The sequence below is a fragment of the Triturus cristatus genome, chromosome 12 (genome assembly GCF_964204655.1).
Source record: "Triturus cristatus chromosome 12, aTriCri1.1, whole genome shotgun sequence".
Taxonomy (NCBI): Eukaryota; Metazoa; Chordata; class Amphibia; order Caudata; family Salamandridae; genus Triturus; species Triturus cristatus.
Genome location: NC_140595.1, coordinates 746,262,048 through 746,282,094, shown reverse-complemented (window position 1 = coordinate 746,282,094; position 20,047 = coordinate 746,262,048). Strand labels below are relative to the sequence as shown.

At 45.3% G+C, this 20,047-nt stretch overlaps 1 protein-coding gene across 1 annotated transcript in view; it reads left to right on the top strand.

Moving 5' to 3' along the window:
• The window catches only part of LOC146782664 (extracellular calcium-sensing receptor-like), a 160,199-nt gene that overhangs the window by 28,617 nt on the left and 111,535 nt on the right, over positions 1–20,047 (top strand). The window contains exons 3-4 of the mRNA XM_085637165.1: positions 2,569–3,408; positions 3,952–4,170. Coding sequence (XP_085493291.1) covers positions 2,569–3,408; positions 3,952–4,170 — 1,059 coding nt within the window. The remainder of the gene's footprint in view (positions 1–2,568; positions 3,409–3,951; positions 4,171–20,047) is intronic.

Genomic DNA, 20,047 nt, shown 5'->3' with positions numbered 1-20,047 from the left:
GGACTCGCAGTTATGAAAAATGCATTTCTAATTATCTCAACATCTTCATTGAAAACAATAAATTCCTTACTCCCTATCAGTCCAAATCCTGCACAGACTCTAGCCCTGAAACGTACCCTTAAAAATACATTAATACATTCTCTGTATATTGCACAAAGGTGACGCATGACTCCTTCTGCTTCTCGTCCACTCAGAGTACTTTGATACAGTTGATAGTTAGAGGTTCATCCAATCTTGGAAACAGGCATGGTGTTAAGTAGGGGTGAGCGTAACTCGCTTAATTCCGTGCAGTGTAATTACGTTGAAGTACTAAAGGATTCTGGAAGATTACACATAATTACTTTCAGAAGAGTGATTCTGTGTTCAGCACGATCTCTTAGTGCAAAAATGCCCCCTTGTGCCATAAGTGACACAAAGATGCATTTTGCACAAAGAATTAGCGCTAAATGCAAGATAACATGAATAGCGAGCCCATGCAGCCGCTCCCGCTTGCTAATTGTGCTCTTGGGGATAGAATTTTCCCCAAATTACTCCATGCATTTAGCGCTATTTCCTTAGTGTGAATTTCACCCTCTCACATAAAATGGACACGAGGATGAATTTTGCCCTAAGAAACAGTGCTAAATGATGCAGAACATGAATAGCAATCATGAGCGGCCACTCGTGCTTGCTACATGTGTTTTTGCAGTAGGATTTTTCACCTGCAAATAAACAATCCACAATGGTGATTTGTTACTTCTATGTGTGCTGCAGAATGCATCACACATCGAAGTAGCAAATCGTCATTGTTTATGTGCAGGCCCACCTTCCTGCACATAAACAATCATTCATGGTGTTTTGCTATTTCTATGTGTCCTGCAGTAAAGCAAAAACGAGGAATAATAAAAGTATTTCTCCTTGTATTGCTATTCTAACGCCTGCTCTTGCATGACATTAGCGTTGGCTGTGCCTCAAATTTACACATCCTTGTAGATCTGGGGCAGCGTCAAAAAGCAATGGTTGTTGTGGTAGAACACCCACAGCAACACCTATTACACTCCCCTTTCACGCAGATATCTGTGTGAAAGGGTACCATATTTACAAAGTGGCGTTAAGCCACAAAACGTGGCTTAACACCACTTTGTAAATATGGAGTAGGGCATTGTGCCACAGGAATGTCATTAAAAGTGACGTTGTTATGGCGCAATGCCCTTGTAAATATAGCCCTATGAGCCTTATTTAGATCTCTGCAGATGAAATACTTAGGGGCAGGTAGGTGTAAAGCCTCTGGCAGCCATTTCCTGTTCCAAAGGAGGGTTTCTTTTGTGATCCACCCTTGCCACTTCATCCCCCCGAGCGGAACTGCCCACTGCCAGAATTCAAGTGCAATCCTGGTAACCATAGACCACTCCCTTGTGTAAGATTGGGAAAGTGGCAACACCACAATGTCCACGGGTGTGTGAACAGGAAGGAACATTTTATTCATATCCTTTGGGTATATCCAACGATCTAAGATTATTGGAAACAAATAGAAGAAATGATGGCCCAAGTGACGTCATGATCGGTCCCGATGGATGCCAGAGGCTTATTTTAAATCTATCAGTGGAGGAGCCATGGCCTATATTTCAAACTATAAGGCTAACTGTGTCAGAAGGAGTGGCCAAGTGCAATTTAGCAAGGGCATGGGGTAAAGCAGCAGCCCTGACCATCGACGAATAGATATCGGATGTGGACTGTTGTCAGAGAGAGGAACGAGTGGTGTATCAGAGTAGGGGATGCTCCAAGAGATGGGAGAAGATGTGGGGGGATTGGAGGGCTTTCCACGGTATTTAGGGTGAGGGAAGCCAGAGGACTAGAGGATAAGTATGACATCTGGGATCCTTCCTTACTTTAGGACAGAGCAATACAGTGGATGATGAGCAGAAAGGAGCCAATATGATGAAGACATTATGTTCAAATGTAATAGATACTGCTACTTGTTTAGTATGATGTCTGATGATTGCATCTCCAGAAATCTGTCTATGCTGTATGATACAGATCTAAATAAAAAGATTTGCAAAAAGCAAATGGTGGTCTCTGTCTGTTAAATTTTTCAGAGGGCCTTCATACTTTTTAAGAGGGGTCACTGGTATAGGGGCTGTCCACCAGTGGCAGAAAATCTCCAAAGGAGCTTTTCCGTGAATTGGAAAAAATCTGGAATTCAGCTAACAGAAAGCACTGTGTCAAAGAGCAGTGATGGCAGCATTTTCATTTACTGACTTCAGTCTAGTCTAATAGCAATGCATTTACTAAATAAATAATTTTGAGTCAATAAATAATTTTACTTAATAAATAAATGTGACTACGTTGGATCCAATTCTACATTGGCAACGGCAACACACCCCTGAATTTTGGATGTCATCTATGTGTCTTTCCAGATCGCCAACAAATAAAAATAAATGCAGAATTGCCTTCTTTGATCTATGAACCCCAATGAGGGAATACAGGATGTGTGTAATTAATTCATAGTGCATTCTGTTATGCACATGTGATGTTACATCGAGGCTCATGTTTAGTTAGAAGATAACTGCACCTCTTCCTTTTTTCTAGGTGTGTTACTTTTCATCCAGCCCTCTGCTAAAGGACAAATTGCAGTTTCCATCGTTCCTACGCACTGTACCTTCTGATGATGTCCAAGCAATGGGCATTGCTAGGCTAGTCGTGCACTTTGGCTGGACCTGGGTGGGTCTGCTTTCTTCGGATAATGACTTGGGTGATATTGGATCATCTATTGTGAAGGAAGAGTTTCAGAAGCATGGAGTCTGTGTCGCCTTTCATGAGATCATCCCATTGGTGACAACAGCTCTTAAAGTCAATGCCATTGTTAAAGTAGTCAAGAAGTCTTCAGCCAATGTCATTATTGTCTACTCGAATGAACCGCATAGAAATCCAGTAATAACTGCACTTTCAAGAGAGAATCTAACTGGAAAGGTTTGGATCCCCATTTCTATAGGGTCCATCTTGCTCAAGTATAACACACAAGAGGTAGAAGACATGCTGAATGGCGCCCTTGGGTTTGAAATGCAGGAGAGGTGGATTCCTGATTTGAAAGAGTTTCTTCTTAAAGTTCACCCTTCCTCACCGCTAAATAATATGTTTGCTAATTATTTCTGGCAAGAGGCTTTTGGGTGTCAATGGCCAAGACATGACACCAGCATGAACCAGTCAGATGGAAATCTAAAGATGGAAGCATTTTGTTCGGGTGCTGAGGACCTGAGAACCTTCAAGAACCCTTCATTTGACAACCCAACTGCGAGAATCAACTATAATGTATATAATGCTGTTTACATGGTGGCTAATGCACTTGAAGACATTAGGACTTGTAAACCAGGGAAAGGACCCTTCATCAACAATTCCTGTGCTGACCTGTGGACCATGACACCATGGCAGGTGAGAAGTGATTATAGGTGGAAAAACATTATAGCAGCAAAAAGCTCTAAGAGCACTGTCTTCCCCATTCAGTTTTGTGTAATACATAACATTATGTATACCACAGCCTTGTGTCTTTGTGGAGGACACTTTTTTAAGATAGAAGCCATAACACCTTCATGTTGCTGGAAATATGTAAGTTCCAGCCTTCACCAAAAGGGACAGAGGGAGATAGAAGACATGGAGAGGGAAATGCAGCTGAGGGAGAAGGAAAAAGCAAAGGGGAGAAAGAGAAAGACAGATGAAATACTGAGGAAGCCCACAGGAGCATTAGATGAAGTGCACAGAGTCTTCTTGAATTGGTATGCTCTGTATACAGACTGGACTTTCGTTTGTGCATAAAATGACAGTTATGCTTATGCAGGGCCTTAGGTCGCATTGGTATGAGATGTCAAAGGATATATGTAAACTGATTTAGAGATTGTAGAGACGTGACACTCAAAAAGGTAGTTTTTGCAATTTACCTTCTAATGCTTGCAATCCCTTTTTCTTGCCTTTCGCCAGGTCCACCATTACATGAAGAAAGTACGCTTCCGGAACAAGATTGGAGATGACATAGCCTTCGACGGCAGCAGTGACTTTTACAATATCATCAACCTGCAGAAACATCCAAACATCACCACTAAGAGTAAGATTGTTGGCACCTTCGATCCGAAGGCACCCCAAGGGGAGCAATTCCGTTTTGATCAAAACACCATATACTGGAATATGCTCAAAACAGAGGTAGGAAGTAAAGGAAAAGCCATACAGCTTAAACCTTCCAATATGAATGGATCTATACTATTTTAGCTGGTGAAACATGTGCCCTTGAGTAGGAGACCTGGACTAGAGCTGATGAACTGGGGAGGTCATACCATATCCGGGTTGCATACCTTTTACAGTGCTAGAAATTGATGTCTGCAGATGTTCTGCTATGAACTGATAAAGAGGCAGATAATCTTACCATAACATGTGTTAACAGTGATGTGGCATTGAAATATCTGCTGATAAATTAATAGCAATCATCTTGACTTCATTGCCATCAATGAGATGTAACTCTTCCTACAAATCTGTTCAGGGGTATATTGTTTACCAAGGAGTTATCTATGTCCCTGTTCATGAGCACCTCATTATTAGTTAGCAGTATTGAATTCATAGGCCCATGCAACAATCAAATCCCAAATTTGGACCAGCATAACTAGGAATGCATATTCTTTGACATTGTATTTTATTGACATGTAAGAGTTATAATACATTTGCTTTCTTAACTTAGTGTAAACATGTCAATTCTCAGTTTATCCATAACAAAATAATCTTTCTGTAGCACAAACTAATCTGGGGGTATTTGGTTCATAGCCTAACTCAGTTTAAACCACTCCATGCTGAACCACAGCCCAACGACTTCAATCTTCCAGATACGTCTGATATGAAAGAGGTCCCAAAGATGGATTACTTCTTGACAGTCAAACCCACAAGAGTATCTCCCACCACACCATCCTAGAAACTGATGATTAAAAGTGGAATTACTGTTCCTCAACTCCTGAGTTCCTTGCAACCTTTACTTATTTCAATAGACAATTCTATCTTGCTTGTTTGACAGTCTTAACCTAGTGTGTGCTTTTGAGCCTTTCCTGGATCAAGTGTCACTCCCAGCCACTGATCAATAAAAGATACTTCCTGCTCCAGTCACTTTATAGAAATTTCTAGGGGACAACCACAATGCCCAATTAGGCAAAGCTGCAGGCACCAACATAATTCTGAGCAAGCTCTTAAAGCTAATAGCAATGAGGTTGCTCCCCTTTTCCTGCAATAAATTGATGATATCATGTCGGGCGCATCAATATCTCCTTATTTGGACTCGGCTCAAATCATGTGTTTTCTTAAAAGGGACAGACTACTCCTACAATTGAACTCATACCCTCCCATTTTTACCCTCCAATGTTTCTCCTAGACTCAGACTGTAAAAGATACGCTTGCCTTTTATCATCAAGAATTAATAAAATCATTATGAAGCTAGTAACTCCTTCAGAACATGGATTCCTTCCAGGTCAGGCCAATATGAGACATAAGAGCGTAGATGCCTTGCTGATGGATAGGACAGAGGAAGGGCAACACTCATTTCCCTTCATATATCTCAATGTCGTGAAGACATTCATCCATATGGAGTGGCCATTCCTTTGGGTGTCATGATTGAGTTTGGGGCTCCAGTGTGTTGACGTAGTGTAGCCTACTGGTGATGAGTGCTTTTTTGATGGTCCATCTGGTCACCCGAGGAAGCCATTTGAAGATCTTTTGCAGCATGCATATGATGCAGAAGCAGGAGGGGCACACTGAGCTGACTTGAGCCGTCATTTTCAGCTTATCATCCCTAGATTTCTTGCGTGGTCTCTGGGTTTGGATGTCGGTCCTAGACCCAGTGGCCACCAGGTGGGATTCCATGGGGAGCTCCTGTTGCCGAAGACCAGTATGTTCATCTTGACGGAGTTTAGCTTAAGACAGTTGATTCTCATCAAGCCTGCTACCATGGTCATGCAGTTGGTAAATTTGGTTCTGCTGGTGTTTGTCTTGTCCATCAGGGGTTGGGTGTCATCGGCTAAGGAGATGACGGTGCTGTCTTGTGATCAGATGATGTTGAGCGGTGTCATTTACATGTTGAAAAGAGTGGGACTGAGGGACAATTCCTGTGGAACACTGCATATCAGTTTATTGATCTCTGATGTGAAGGGTGGCAGTCTCACCATTTGGGTTCTTCCGGTGAGGAAGAAACAGATCCCTATGAGAGTGGATCCTTGTATGCCAATCTCGTGGAGTCTTCTGATGAGGGTTAAACCCAATTGGTCGCACACTGCTACACCTACCAGTCGTGTTCCCCCAATGAAAATGGTCCCTGAAGGTCAGCGTCGGCGGATACACCTATGCTCGAGTGTGAATGCAAGTATGCGTGGCGTGTGCCATCCCTGGACACGTGTTTCGAGGTAGTTGCCTCTCGTCAGCAGGGAGTAGGAAAATGAGTGTGGGGTTGCTGTGTAAGCTGCTAAAATCGTTATCAGGTCTAGTACCTCTCGTAGCGCGCAGGTGCGTAACCAAGTCCGTCGACTCCACCGGCTCAAAGGAGCCTGAATATAAAGTTAAACCCAATTGGTCGCACACTGCTACACCTACCAGTCGTGTTCCCCCAATGAAAATGGTCCCTGAAGGTCAGCGTCGGCGGATACACCTATGCTCGAGTGTGAATGCAAGTATGCGTGGCGTGTGCCATCCCTGGACACGTGTTTCGAGGTAGTTGCCTCTCGTCAGCAGGGAGTAGGAAAATGAGTGTGGGGTTGCTGTGTAAGCTGCTAAAATCGTTATCAGGTCTAGTACCTCTCGTAGCGCGCAGGTGCGTAACCAAGTCCGTCGACTCCACCGGCTCAAAGGAGCCTGAATATAAAGTTAAACCCAATTGGTCGCACACTGCTACACCTACCAGTCGTGTTCCCCCAATGAAAATGGTCCCTGAAGGTCAGCGTCGGCGGATACACCTATGCTCGAGTGTGAATGCAAGTATGCGTGGCGTGTGCCATCCCTGGACACGTGTTTCGAGGTAGTTGCCTCTCGTCAGCAGGGAGTAGGAAAATGAGTGTGGGGTTGCTGTGTAAGCTGCTAAAATCGTTATCAGGTCTAGTACCTCTCGTAGCGCGCAGGTGCGTAACCAAGTCCGTCGACTCCACCGGCTCAAAGGAGCCTGAATATAAAGTTAAACCCAATTGGTCGCACACTGCTACACCTACCAGTCGTGTTCCCCCAATGAAAATGGTCCCTGAAGGTCAGCGTCGGCGGATACACCTTTGCTCGAGTGTGAATGCAAGTATGCGTGGCGTGTGCCATCCCTGGACTCGTGTTTCGAGGTAGTTGCTTCTCGTCAACAGGGAGTAAGAAAATGAGTGTGGGGTTGCTGTGTAAGCTGCTAAAATCGTTATCAGGTCTAGTACCTCTCGTAGCGCGCAGGTGCGTAACCAAGTCCGTCGACTCCACCGGCTCAAAGGAGCCTGAATATAAAGTTAAACCCAATTGGTCGCACACTGCTACACCTACCAGTCGTGTTCCCCCAATGAAAATGGTCCCTGAAGGTCAGCGTCGGCGGATACACCTATGCTCGAGTGTGAATGCAAGTATGCGTGGCGTGTGCCATCCCTGCACATGTGTTTCGAGGTAGTTGCCTCTCGTCAGCAGGGAGTAGGAAAATGAGTGTGGGGTTGCTGTGTAAGCTGCTAAAATCGTTATCAGGTCTAGTACCTCTCGTAGCGCGCAGGTGCGTAACCAAGTCCGTCGACTCCACCGGCTCAAAGGAGCCTGAATATAAAGTTAAACCCAATTGGTCGCACACTGCTACACCTACCAGTCGTGTTCCCCCAATGAAAATGGTCCCTGAAGGTCAGCGTCGGCGGATACACCTATGCTCGAGTGTGAATGCAAGTATGCGTGGCGTGTGCCATCCCTGGACACGTGTTTCGAGGTAGTTGCCTCTCGTCAGCAGGGAGTAGGAAATTGAGTGTGGGGTTGCTGTGTAAGCTGCTAAAATCGTTATCAGGTCTAGTACCTCTCGTAGCGCGCAGGTGCGTAACCAAGTCCGTCGACTCCACCGGCTCAAAGGAGCCTGAATATAAAGTTAAACCCAATTGGTCGCACACTGCTACACCTACCAGTCGTGTTCCCCCAATGAAAATGGTCCCTGAAGGTCAGCGTCGGCGGATACACCTATGCTCGAGTGTGAATGCAAGTATGCGTGGCGTGTGCCATCCCTGGACACGTGTTTCGAGGTAGTTGCCTCTCGTCAGCAGGGAGTAGGAAAATGAGTGTGGGGTTGCTGTGTAAGCTGCTAAAATCGTTATCAGGTCTAGTACCTCTCGTAGCGCGCAGGTGCGTAACCAAGTCCGTCGACTCCACCGGCTCAAAGGAGCCTGAATATAAAGTTAAACCCAATTGGTCGCACACTGCTACACCTACCAGTCGTGTTCCCCCAATGAAAATGGTCCCTGAAGGTCAGCGTCGGCGGATACACCTATGCTCGAGTGTGAATGCAAGTATGCGTGGCGTGTGCCATCCCTGGACACGTGTTTCGAGGTAGTTGCCTCTCGTCAGCAGGGAGTAGGAAAATGAGTGTGGGGTTGCTGTGTAAGCTGCTAAAATCGTTATCAGGTCTAGTACCTCTCGTAGCGCGCAGGTGCGTAACCAAGTCCGTCGACTCCACCGGCTCAAAGGAGCCTGAATATAAAGTTAAACCCAATTGGTCGCACACTGCTACACCTACCAGTCGTGTTCCCCCAATGAAAATGGTCCCTGAAGGTCAGCGTCGGCGGATACACCTATGCTCGAGTGTGAATGCAAGTATGCGTGGCGTGTGCCATCCCTGGACACGTGTTTCGAGGTAGTTGCCTCTCGTCAGCAGGGAGTAGGAAAATGAGTGTGGGGTTGCTGTGTAAGCTGCTAAAATCGTTATCAGGTCTAGTACCTCTCGTAGCGCGCAGGTGCGTAACCAAGTCCGTCGACTCCACCGGCTCAAAGGAGCCTGAATATAAAGTTAAACCCAATTGGTCGCACACTGCTACACCTACCAGTCGTGTTCCCCCAATGAAAATGGTCCCTGAAGGTCAGCGTCGGCGGATACACCTATGCTCGAGTGTGAATGCAAGTATGCGCGGCGTGTGCCATCCCTGGACACGTGTTTCGAGGTAGTTGCCTCTCGTCAGCAGGGAGTAGGAAAATGAGTGTGGGGTTGCTGTGTAAGCTGCTAAAATCGTTATCAGGTCTAGTACCTCTCGTAGCGCGCAGGTGCGTAACCAAGTCCGTCGACTCCACCGGCTCAAAGGAGCCTGAATATAAAGTTAAACCCAATTGGTCGCACACTGCTACACCTACCAGTCGTGTTCCCCCAATGAAAATGGTCCCTGAAGGTCAGCGTCGGCGGATACACCTATGCTCGAGTGTGAATGCAAGTATGCGTGGCGTGTGCCATCCCTGGACACGTGTTTCGAGGTAGTTGCCTCTCGTCAGCAGGGAGTAGGAAAATGAGTGTGGGGTTGCTGTGTAAGCTGCTAAAATCGTTATCAGGTCTAGTACCTCTCGTAGCGCGCAGGTGCGTAACCAAGTCCGTCGACTCCACCGGCTCAAAGGAGCCTGAATATAAAGTTAAACCCAATTGGTCGCACACTGCTACACCTACCAGTCGTGTTCCCCCAATGAAAATGGTCCCTGAAGGTCAGCGTCGGCGGATACACCTATGCTCGAGTGTGAATGCAAGTATGCGTGGCGTGTGCCATCCCTGGACACGTGTTTCGAGGTAGTTGCCTCTCGTCAGCAGGGAGTAGGAAAATGAGTGTGGGGTTGCTGTGTAAGCTGCTAAAATCGTTATCAGGTCTAGTACCTCTCGTAGCGCGCAGGTGCGTAACCAAGTCCGTCGACTCCACCGGCTCAAAGGAGCCTGAATATAAAGTTAAACCCAATTGGTCGCACACTGCTACACCTACCAGTCGTGTTCCCCCAATGAAAATGGTCCCTGAAGGTCAGCGTCGGCGGATACACCTATGCTCGAGTGTGAATGCAAGTATGCAGGCGTGTGCCATCCCTGGACACGTGTTTCGAGGTAGTTGCCTCTCGTCAGCAGGGAGTAGGAAAATGAGTGTGGGGTTGCTGTGTAAGCTGCTAAAATCGTTATCAGGTCTAGTACCTCTCGTAGCGCGCAGGTGCGTAACCAAGTCCGTCGACTCCACCGGCTCAAAGGAGCCTGAATATAAAGTTAAACCCAATTGGTCGCACACTGCTACACCTACCAGTCGTGTTCCCCAATGAAAATGGTCCCTGAAGGTCAGCGTCGGCGGATACACCTATGCTCGAGTGTGAATGCAAGTATGCGTGGCGTGTGCCATCCCTGGACACGTGTTTCGAGGTAGTTGCCTCTCGTCAGCAGGGAGTAGGAAAATGAGTGTGGGGTTGCTGTGTAAGCTGCTAAAATCGTTATCAGGTCTAGTACCTCTCGTAGCGCGCAGGTGCGTAACCAAGTCCGTCGACTCCACCGGCTCAAAGGAGCCTGAATATAAAGTTAAACCCAATTGGTCGCACACTGCTACACCTACCAGTCGTGTTCCCCCAATGAAAATGGTCCCTGAAGGTCAGCGTCGGCGGATACACCTATGCTCGAGTGTGAATGCAAGTATGCGTGGCGTGTGCCATCCCTGGACACGTGTTTCGAGGTAGTTGCCTCTCGTCAGCAGGGAGTAGGAAAATGAGTGTGGGGTTGCTGTGTAAGCTGCTAAAATCGTTATCAGGTCTAGTACCTCTCGTAGCGCGCAGGTGCGTAACCAAGTCCGTCGACTCCACCGGCTCAAAGGAGCCTGAATATAAAGTTAAACCCAATTGGTCGCACACTGCTACACCTACCAGTCGTGTTCCCCCAATGAAAATGGTCCCTGAAGGTTAGCGTCGGCGGATACACCTATGCTCGAGTGTGAATGCAAGTATGCGTGGCGTGTGCCATCCCTGGACACGTGTTTCGAGGTAGTTGCCTCTCGTCAGCAGGGAGTAGGAAAATGAGTGTGGGGTTGCTGTGTAAGCTGCTAAAATCGTTATCAGGTCTAGTACCTCTCGTAGCGCGCAGGTACGTAACCAAGTCCGTCGACTCCACCGGCTCAAAGGAGCCTGAATATAAAGTTAAACCCAATTGGTCGCACACTGCTACACCTACCAGTCGTGTTCCCCCAATGAAAATGGTCCCTGAAGGTCAGCGTCGGCGGATACACCTATGCTCGAGTGTGAATGCAAGTATGCGTGGCGTGTGCCATCCCTGGACACGTGTTTCGAGGTAGTTGCCTCTCGTCAGCAGGGAGTAGGAAAATGAGTGTGGGGTTGCTGTGTAAGCTGCTAAAATCGTTATCAGGTCTAGTACCTCTCGTAGCGCGCAGGTGCGTAACCAAGTCCGTCGGCTCCACCGGCTCAAAGGAGCCTGAATATAAAGTTAAACCCAATTGGTCGCACACTGCTACACCTTATCTTCTGATGAGGGTGTTGTGTGAGACAACATTGACAATTCCGAAGAAGTCTAGCAGGACAAGGGCTGCTGTTTCTTCTCAGACCAGGCTGTTTTGAATGCCATCAGAGGCCGCGATGAGTACAGTTTTAGTGCAGTGCTTCTTTCTGAGTCCTAAAACCTGTTCTGTCAACTACCGATGTATGATGGATTTCACGCTCAAAAATGAGTTACCCACTTGAGACAATTTGTGACCCACTAAATGTACATCTAGTGGAAAAGAAACGACCTGACATCTTAGCAAACGGGAGGCACTGTCTCTTCCCTGTAAGGATGCACTAACTAATTAAAATGATCTTGTTACCTAAATTACTATACATATTTCATGCCCTCCCCATGATCTTGTTTAAAAACATGATGCATCCATTTGATCTTTAATATGTAAACATAAAAGACAAAGTTGTGCCATCCAATTGTTACAGCTTACAGTAGTACAGGGTGGTTGGAAGCTCCCTTATTTTCTGTTTTATTCTTGGGTCACTTTAGCAAAGAACTATCCCAATTACCGTAAGTATCAACACTTTTTGTTTTTTTGTTTGTGTAAGTATTTTTCAAAATACCACTCAGTTTTTCTCACTTTGATTTTCTAATTTCACACATTATCTAACAAAAATTAATTTAACATTATACATACACTAGTCACTATCTTGCAAATTATCTGGAGGCCCCTGAGAATTCCTAAATTATTTGACTTTAGGATTCTAATCATTCTTTCTTTATCAACTCTAATCTAAATATCTCGCAATAACTATGGACCAGATTTAGTGGAGGGTACTCCGTTCCAACTTTAACAGAGTACTGTCTCTGCCAAATCCTGGCCTGCCTACCAGATTTATAGGTGGATTGACCTCCCATAGCTCGGAGTTTTTTATTTTTTTATATAGCGCGAATTTGACCCGAATCAGGTATCAGAGCGCTTTACATAACACCAGTTGCATTACATGAGGACACATTCATTTTTGTAAGGCATGGGGAGATTAAGTGATTTGCCCAGAATCACAGGATGTTCATTGTCATTGCCGAGACTCGAACCCGGTTCCCCAGATTCAAGGTCAACCACCCTAGCCATTAGGCCAACTCCTCTCCCCAACGACTGAGCTGACTCCAGCGTCATCACGAAGACAGCGCTTCGATGGGCTGATGGATTATGGTCCATTAGAGTTTTGGCATTTTGACAACCCCTCTAATTTCGAAACACTGGTAAGATAACCGCAGCGCAAGCTGCTGAGTATTGGTGTTTTGTACCTGTAATGCATGGGCTGAACAATCAGTGTATATGACATGTTTGTATTGATCAAGAGGCAAAATGTTACTGGGCGCGCTGTATTCATACTCATATTTGAAAAATTGTTGAGTTTGTAAAGTAGGGTAAAAACAGATTACGTCAGTAGCAGTCAGGGAAGTGGCCCATTGTACCCATCTAGGATGTAAGGCTTTCATGTTTGGAACACTAGCCTTTGTACCAGCCTCTAAGGCTGGTACGGAAGTAACAACAATTATTTGTTTCCCTTGAGCCAGTGCACTTTCCTTAATGACAGATATCTGAACAGCAGTTAGTATTTTTACAGTGGATGCAAAACACATCTCAGCATTTGAATATAGATGTGATTTATATGCTATTGGCAGTGTGTCACCCTCATTGAATGTGACTTGTGTAAAGCCTATGGCACCCGAAATTATAAGGATGACCAAATTTGTTTTGTTGACACGTGTAAGTGTCTTGATGCAAGCATATCAGTCTGTAGTGATCTGAGTATTTGTGTATGTTCTAATGTCCAGTGTCTACTGGAAAAATCAGGGTGAATCAAATTGCATAAAGGTTTTATGCATTGCGCATAATCTGATATATATGTTCTGCCAAAGTTTAAGAATACTAGTAAAAATGTAAATTTTTTAAGTGTGTTTGGTGGTTGTAAAAGAGCACATTTTTGTAGGAAATGTGGTACTAGGCTCTTACCCTCATTTGATAGCTCATATCCTAAGAATAGGATACTGAGGAAGGCAATTTTGTTTTTTCTGAAATTGAATTTGAAGCCATGTTCAGCAAATCCCAATACAATGCAATCTACTCTGGCTAAATTTGTGTTCAAGTCATCGTCCATCAGATATATGTCATCAGCATTGGACAATGCTTCTGTGTCAAAATTTAATGTAGAATTGATGTTATTCAGGCAGAAAACAGACCTGGACTGTTCAAACACTTGAGGGAGTCGGCGAAAATGATGTTGAAAGTCAAGCGTAGAGATAGCTGTCAGACATCTGCTTTCAGGCTCTATGTTTAGGCAGAAAAAAACATTTGAAACATCCAAGGTTGTTTTGTATTTTTTTATGGACACTGTTCATTAGAGCCATACCGTGTGAATTTTGTATTACAAACATGCATGTGCAAACATGCATGTGCAACTGTTTAAATGTCTATAGTCGAAGACTATGTGGTAGGAATGATCTGGTCTAGCTACCGGAAATAAGGGAATATTCATAGGAAATACCCGGGGTTCAACAACTCCCTGGTACACGAGTTGTGAGAGAATCTCTCTCACTAGAACTTTTGCTTCATGTTTAATAGGGTATTGTGGCTCCACTTGTGGGCTGGACCTTAGGGGTATACAGTGATAATGGGCATCCTTATACTAGCCAACTTGCTGTGGCATAATGCCAGGGCTTGTGCAGCAGCCCATTCTGCAGTATATGCTTGTTTAACCTCTTCGGGGATAAGCACTGAAAACGATAGTAAAATTACTTCCTCTCCTTGTGGGGCTGTTTTCACAAAGTCTGGTGGCCAATTGATCTATGCTAAGAGAATGTCATAACTAAGTGTTAAGCTTTCCCTGAATACTACTTTAATCCTCCGCTTTATGTCACCCTCGATTTGTATGATTAATTTGTAAATTCTGTATAGAGGGCTGAGGCGTTGATCTGGGCTTTCAATTTCTATGAAATAATCAGGTGCTTTTGCATCCAGAAACTCTTCAAGATTTTGGAGAACTATTTTCTAGCAGAGTCACTGTCTTGTTTGGAAGGAGAGTTCTCAATATGTGTGGCATATTTTGCCGAAATTCCTGTATCCTTATTTTTTTTTCATTGGGGTTTCTGTTGTGTACATTTATTTTGCTTTTTAATGCTTACTTCAGCCGAGCATTGTGAGTCCTTTTTCGCTTTCGCATAGTCTTCTTTTCTGTGCTCTGATCACCCCCCCTTTGATTGTCTGAAGAGTCCTGAAGGGAACTAGGAGGAAGTGTATCAGTATACTGATAGCTATCAGGCTGTTTAATAGTATCGCAGTTATGTAAATTGTAAGGTTTATGAGAGGACTCCATTTGCAGAGATCACCCCATGATTTAGTTTTGTCTTTATTTTTCTGTTTGTCCCAACATTTTATACAAGCTCTGCTTCTTGTTTGGTATTGTCTTTCTGAGAACTACCTTTAAACTGTGGTTTGTTTGGTCTGGCACCCAAAGTATCTCGACCTATAGATGTAAAGGTTTCTGCAGTAATCTTTGTTAACTCGTTCTCATGGTCTACTGATGCTATCTGCGCAAGGAGTTGGCATATCGCCAGTGCTACTGCTTCCCCTTTAATATAATTGGGGATATTGTAGCAAAATTGCCAATTAATTTTAACCCTAAATCCAGGGCAGCAGCTGCCATGTACTCATTTTGAATTTGTTTTCGTACTTCCATCAAAATTGCAAGTGAAGGTGTACCATGGATTATGGTATATGTTGCAGAAAACACTGTACCCCAAGTGGCACAGTCATCAATCAGGGAACCATCTCAGGTGTCAAGCACGTTGTGAGAGTCCTATGTTTATCATGGGGTCCCATATGGGGAAACACTGCTTTAGCCTGGTTTGTTTTTTGTGCATTCCAGTATGGAATTTTCTCCCATCTGGTGAATTTTACTCATAATAGCATTAATAGTTACAGAACAAATTGTTATCACATCTAACTGTGTCTTGACAGCTTTAACTGCACTTGCTGGGGCAGTTGTTATTGTATGCATAACAAACTGAGTTAAATATCTATATAGTCTAACTAGACTATGTATGAGTCATTGTTGGTTTATTGTCTTCTTTGGTTGGCCCCCAGGTCCACTGACGGGGGTCTCCACTGCAGGCAGATGAAAGAGTGACTCTGCTTGCTCTTCCAAATATGAGATTCAATGGTGCGTATTGGATCACACAGTGCAGCATGTTCCAGTACATTTGAAGGAAGCTATACAGTGCCAACTCAAGGTATTCATTTTGGCCAAGGCCAATGAAGAGTACTTTGTTGAGAGTGTGCAGGAAATGCTTGACACCGCTGTTTGCCTACAGCCACTATGGGTCATTTGTAGAGCTGTAACCCCAGATTGCTCAACAACTCATTAAAATCGTGCCTTTGAAATATCAGTCCTTTGTCTGTCCGCACCTCTTCTGGCAGCTCAAAGGTGATGAAGATCTTCTCAAGATTTGGCCTCACACCATCATACACCATGGTGGTAACTTTGTCAATTCCTACCCAGAAAACTGCTAAAGTCTATACTAAATTGTGTGTGAGCGAAGTGCACAGGTCCGCTGCAGCAATGTGGACAGGACCCTAAGACTCACCGTTCAGCAACAAGGGAGCACAAACCTCCTATGCCTCCTCCATCTGTTGGTCCATTCCCGGGAACCAGATTTTGGAGCACAAACAAGCCTTTGTCTTTGTGATTCTCTGGTGGTCTTGGTGTGCAAACATGACAGCTGTTGCTTGCAGTGAGCAGGGTATCACTTGGCAATTGCCTCTCAGTACAAGACTGTGCTGGGTCACACATAGTTCCCTTCAGACTCTACAGAGCTAGGGTGGGTGATCTTTGACTGTTCCTTGTGGGCCATGTGGAAAAGGTGGTGCACTGTGTGTCCTCGGTCCCTCGTTGGAGATCGCTGTTATGTGTTGTCTCTGTAACAATGTCCTCTAGTTTCATGGTTCCAGGGTATAAGTTTCTGACAATCATGTCCATACACTCTCCCATCTTCTTCTTGACCCAGAGGTTTCGCTTCCTCACATACAGCATGGCTTAACCAGTAGTTGGTGGGACTCTCTGCACCTGGATAGTGCACAACCTCAAACCAATACTGTTTAACCTGGACTACCAACACTCTATTTGTGGTGGTGGAGGTTAGTTGGGGGTGACCTTGAACTAGTTCATCTGGCAGTTTGTTGTTAGTGACGATAGTAAATGCCTGTTCACACGCATAAAAATGGGGAAGTATTTGCATTACCATATGATAGTCAGGGACTGTAATTTGATTGGGGCATACCTCCACTCCACCTCAGTGAAAGTCCTATTGCTGAATGCAATAGGAATCCAAGTATTTCTGATGCTGTAGTACTAATACTAATAGTAAACTCCAGACCATCAGGGACACCACCACCAGACTCGCCCTTGGCATCCCATGACATGAACATATCACCCAGCACCTATGTGACCTCCACTGGCTCCCCGTCAAGAAAACAGTAACCTTCAAGCTGCTCACTCAAGCCTACAAATCCCTCCACAACACTGGACCCCAATATCACAACGAAAGAGTCTCCTTCCACGTACCCAAGAGAAACCTCCGCTCAGCCGATCTCGCCAAAACTCCGCGCATCTGCAGGGCCAGAGGGGGCGGAAGAGCCTACTCCTACATCGCAGCAACGACCTGGAACGAGCTCCCGCTCAACATCAGATGTTCCACCACTCTGCACATCTTCAGGAAGAGCCTCAAGACTTGGCTCATTTGCTTATTTGGAGCTGCGCGCCTTCCCCCCACCAAGAACCTTCAGACCCTCATAGGTGAGTACTGTGCTTCACAAATCCCTGATTGATTGAATACTGCACCCAGTTTTACCACAGTGGTGTCTACTATTAATTCGGTCTCACAGTGGTGATCAAAGTAGATCATAGTGGTATCGTGAAACAGAGTGTCTTTGAAGTCCTGCAAGTTGCCCTCCTTGCTCTCATTCCACTCCCACTTGGCGTTGGCTTTGGTGAGCGCTCTCAGGGCTCTCTTAGGGTGGAAAGTTTCTGGGATACACAGTCACAGTAGTTGGCCATCCCTAAGACATTTTCTTACCTACATGACTGTTCTTGGGACGTGGGCTTGTTTCATGTCCCTAGACTTTTTAGGGTTTTCCTGAACTCTGTCCTTAGAGGATATGTAGCCACACAACTCCATGTGGTTGGCAAATAATGTGCATTTCTCTTTGTGCACAGTGAAGCCATGGTCAAACAGTCTCTGTGATACTGTTCTTAGCTGCTTCTGATGTATCTCAGCAGTTTTCCACAATACCAGGATGTCACCATAAAGGCCGAGCACTCAATCTAGACTGTAGAGATTCTCCCTTTTTGCATCCTGGAAGACCTCATCTACTGATGATTCATTTGAGCCAAGTATATTTTCTTAGTCACAGGCGTGTTGACAAGGTTGTAATGTAGTGGCTATTAAGGTCTAACATGAGCTGACGCTACCCAGAGTTTAGAGACACCAGGGGACATATTACCAAGCCCCCATCGCCACCACAACGTTACTTTTTGTCAAGTTATGGTGGGTAAGGGGTAAGGGGTGTGCAGTGGGTGTTGCGGTGGGCGTTCCATCGCAACACCCATTCACTTCAACACTGCCAACTATTATCAATAGAGGGGATAATAGGTGGCAGCGCCAAACTTAAGACCAGGAAAATCCTGATCTTAAGGTGGCGCAACGAGGAGAAATGCTCCGTTTCTCCTCGTTTTTGCTTTTTCCATGTGTGCTGCCTTGTGCAGCACACATGGAAAAAGCAAAATGCCAAGGTTTGTTTATGTACAGGAAAATGTCCCTTCCTGTACATAAACAAACCTTTTTTTAAATGCTATTTTTTAACTTACATGTGTGCGGAATGAAGTTACAAAATGGCATTCTAGGTTTGTTTATGTACGGGAAGGGACACCTCCCTGCTCGCAGACACCTTTGCACTCTGGTGCAAGGGTGCCTACGTTGGCGTTAAGTCATGAGACATAGCGCCATCGCAGGGGGAAATGCAAGACTGCACCATATCCTTGAGAATAGGGTGCAGCCTGGCGCTTCCGAAGTGGCGATGAGAGGCGTTAAGCCAAGGAGGGTAACACCTCTCACCGCCACTTCCGAAATAATACGCCCCAGGTCCGGTTCAGAGGCACTAGTTCCAGTTGAGTTTGATGATATTGTCATTCATGGAGGACATTATGTACCCCTCTGTCTTTAAGGCCTGGTTCAGGAGCCTCATGTGAATGCAGAGGCACAGAGTCCGTGGTAGCTTTGGCTTGAGTTGGTTGTGATGAACATCAGATTAACACAAACGGTCTGCCCCCCTATTTCTTAATTACCCCATCACTTCTAGTTTTCCTATCTCTTTTTTCACCTAGTAGCATAGATGGAAAGAAACTCTGCAGTGTTGTAATGCAACACATTTGAGGGTTTTGTGGATGTGCAGCGAGATGAGGCACCATAGTCCTTTGAACAAGTTAATGAATTCTGTAAGAATGCTATCCATGTATTGATCCTGAATTGGGCAAAAAACACCAGCCATAGATTTTCTGCATATGGCAGCTTAACAGTGTGCCCCTCTGGACTGATGCCACTGCAAGCTGCATGATGCCCTTGAATGCATCTGCTAGCATAGGGGGCCTTGCTCCACCTTTAAAAATATGTTGGTGTGAGGAAAACGTAACTTTGTGCATTGGGACAAGGCTTTGTATTGTAAACAGTCCAGCATATTCATCAATGTGCTGGTGTAGTTGAAGGCCTTCACTAGAGTGTTTGCGATCCTTGCCTCACACACTGGTTGTGGTCTTATTGACTGCCAACAATTTCTCGCAGATGAGATAAGAGATATTTCTTAGTCATCCACATCTCCGTCCAGTGGTGCTACCATCATTGATTGTTCGGGTCATTAAACTGGAGTCATGATACACTGCATTGGTGGTCCGCGTCCACTGCTATGCGGCATCCATTGTTCCTTGTCCCCTTCTCTGTAAACCTAACAAAGTGGTTCAGGTAACCACATCTTGGACATGTCCTTCCTTGTGCTAGGCACTTAATCGCCCCGTGAGATTCTAGACAACAGCTCCCATATGATTCAGTGTCATCTTTTGGTGATGGCATGCCTTTCCGCATTCTGTTCGTCAAAATGGCATCTGCTGCTTTCTAGCTTGAACCTGAGGCCACTTTACTTTCCAACCTGACCATGACCTTCCCTAGCTCCATTTGTATCTGCTCTCCACTGTTGTTCGACAGCTTGTGAGATGCCCCTAGGATCAGCATGTTATCAAGCACCATGGCAGATTCTCTGGGAATTAGGTGTCTGAGTATAGACGACTTGCACCCTGTGGGTGCACACTTCCCTTGCTGTGCCATCGTCAGTAGATGTGCAGCCCTGCTAAGTACCACTCATCAGCCGTTAGACTAACGCATTTCAGTTGGTAAACTGTGCTTGCTAGCGGCTACCTGTGTGCTACAATGTAACACACCACACTGCATAGTGACATCAGGAGGAGTCCTTGACAGTGCACAATTGCTCGCTACTATGGACACAGTGTGAGT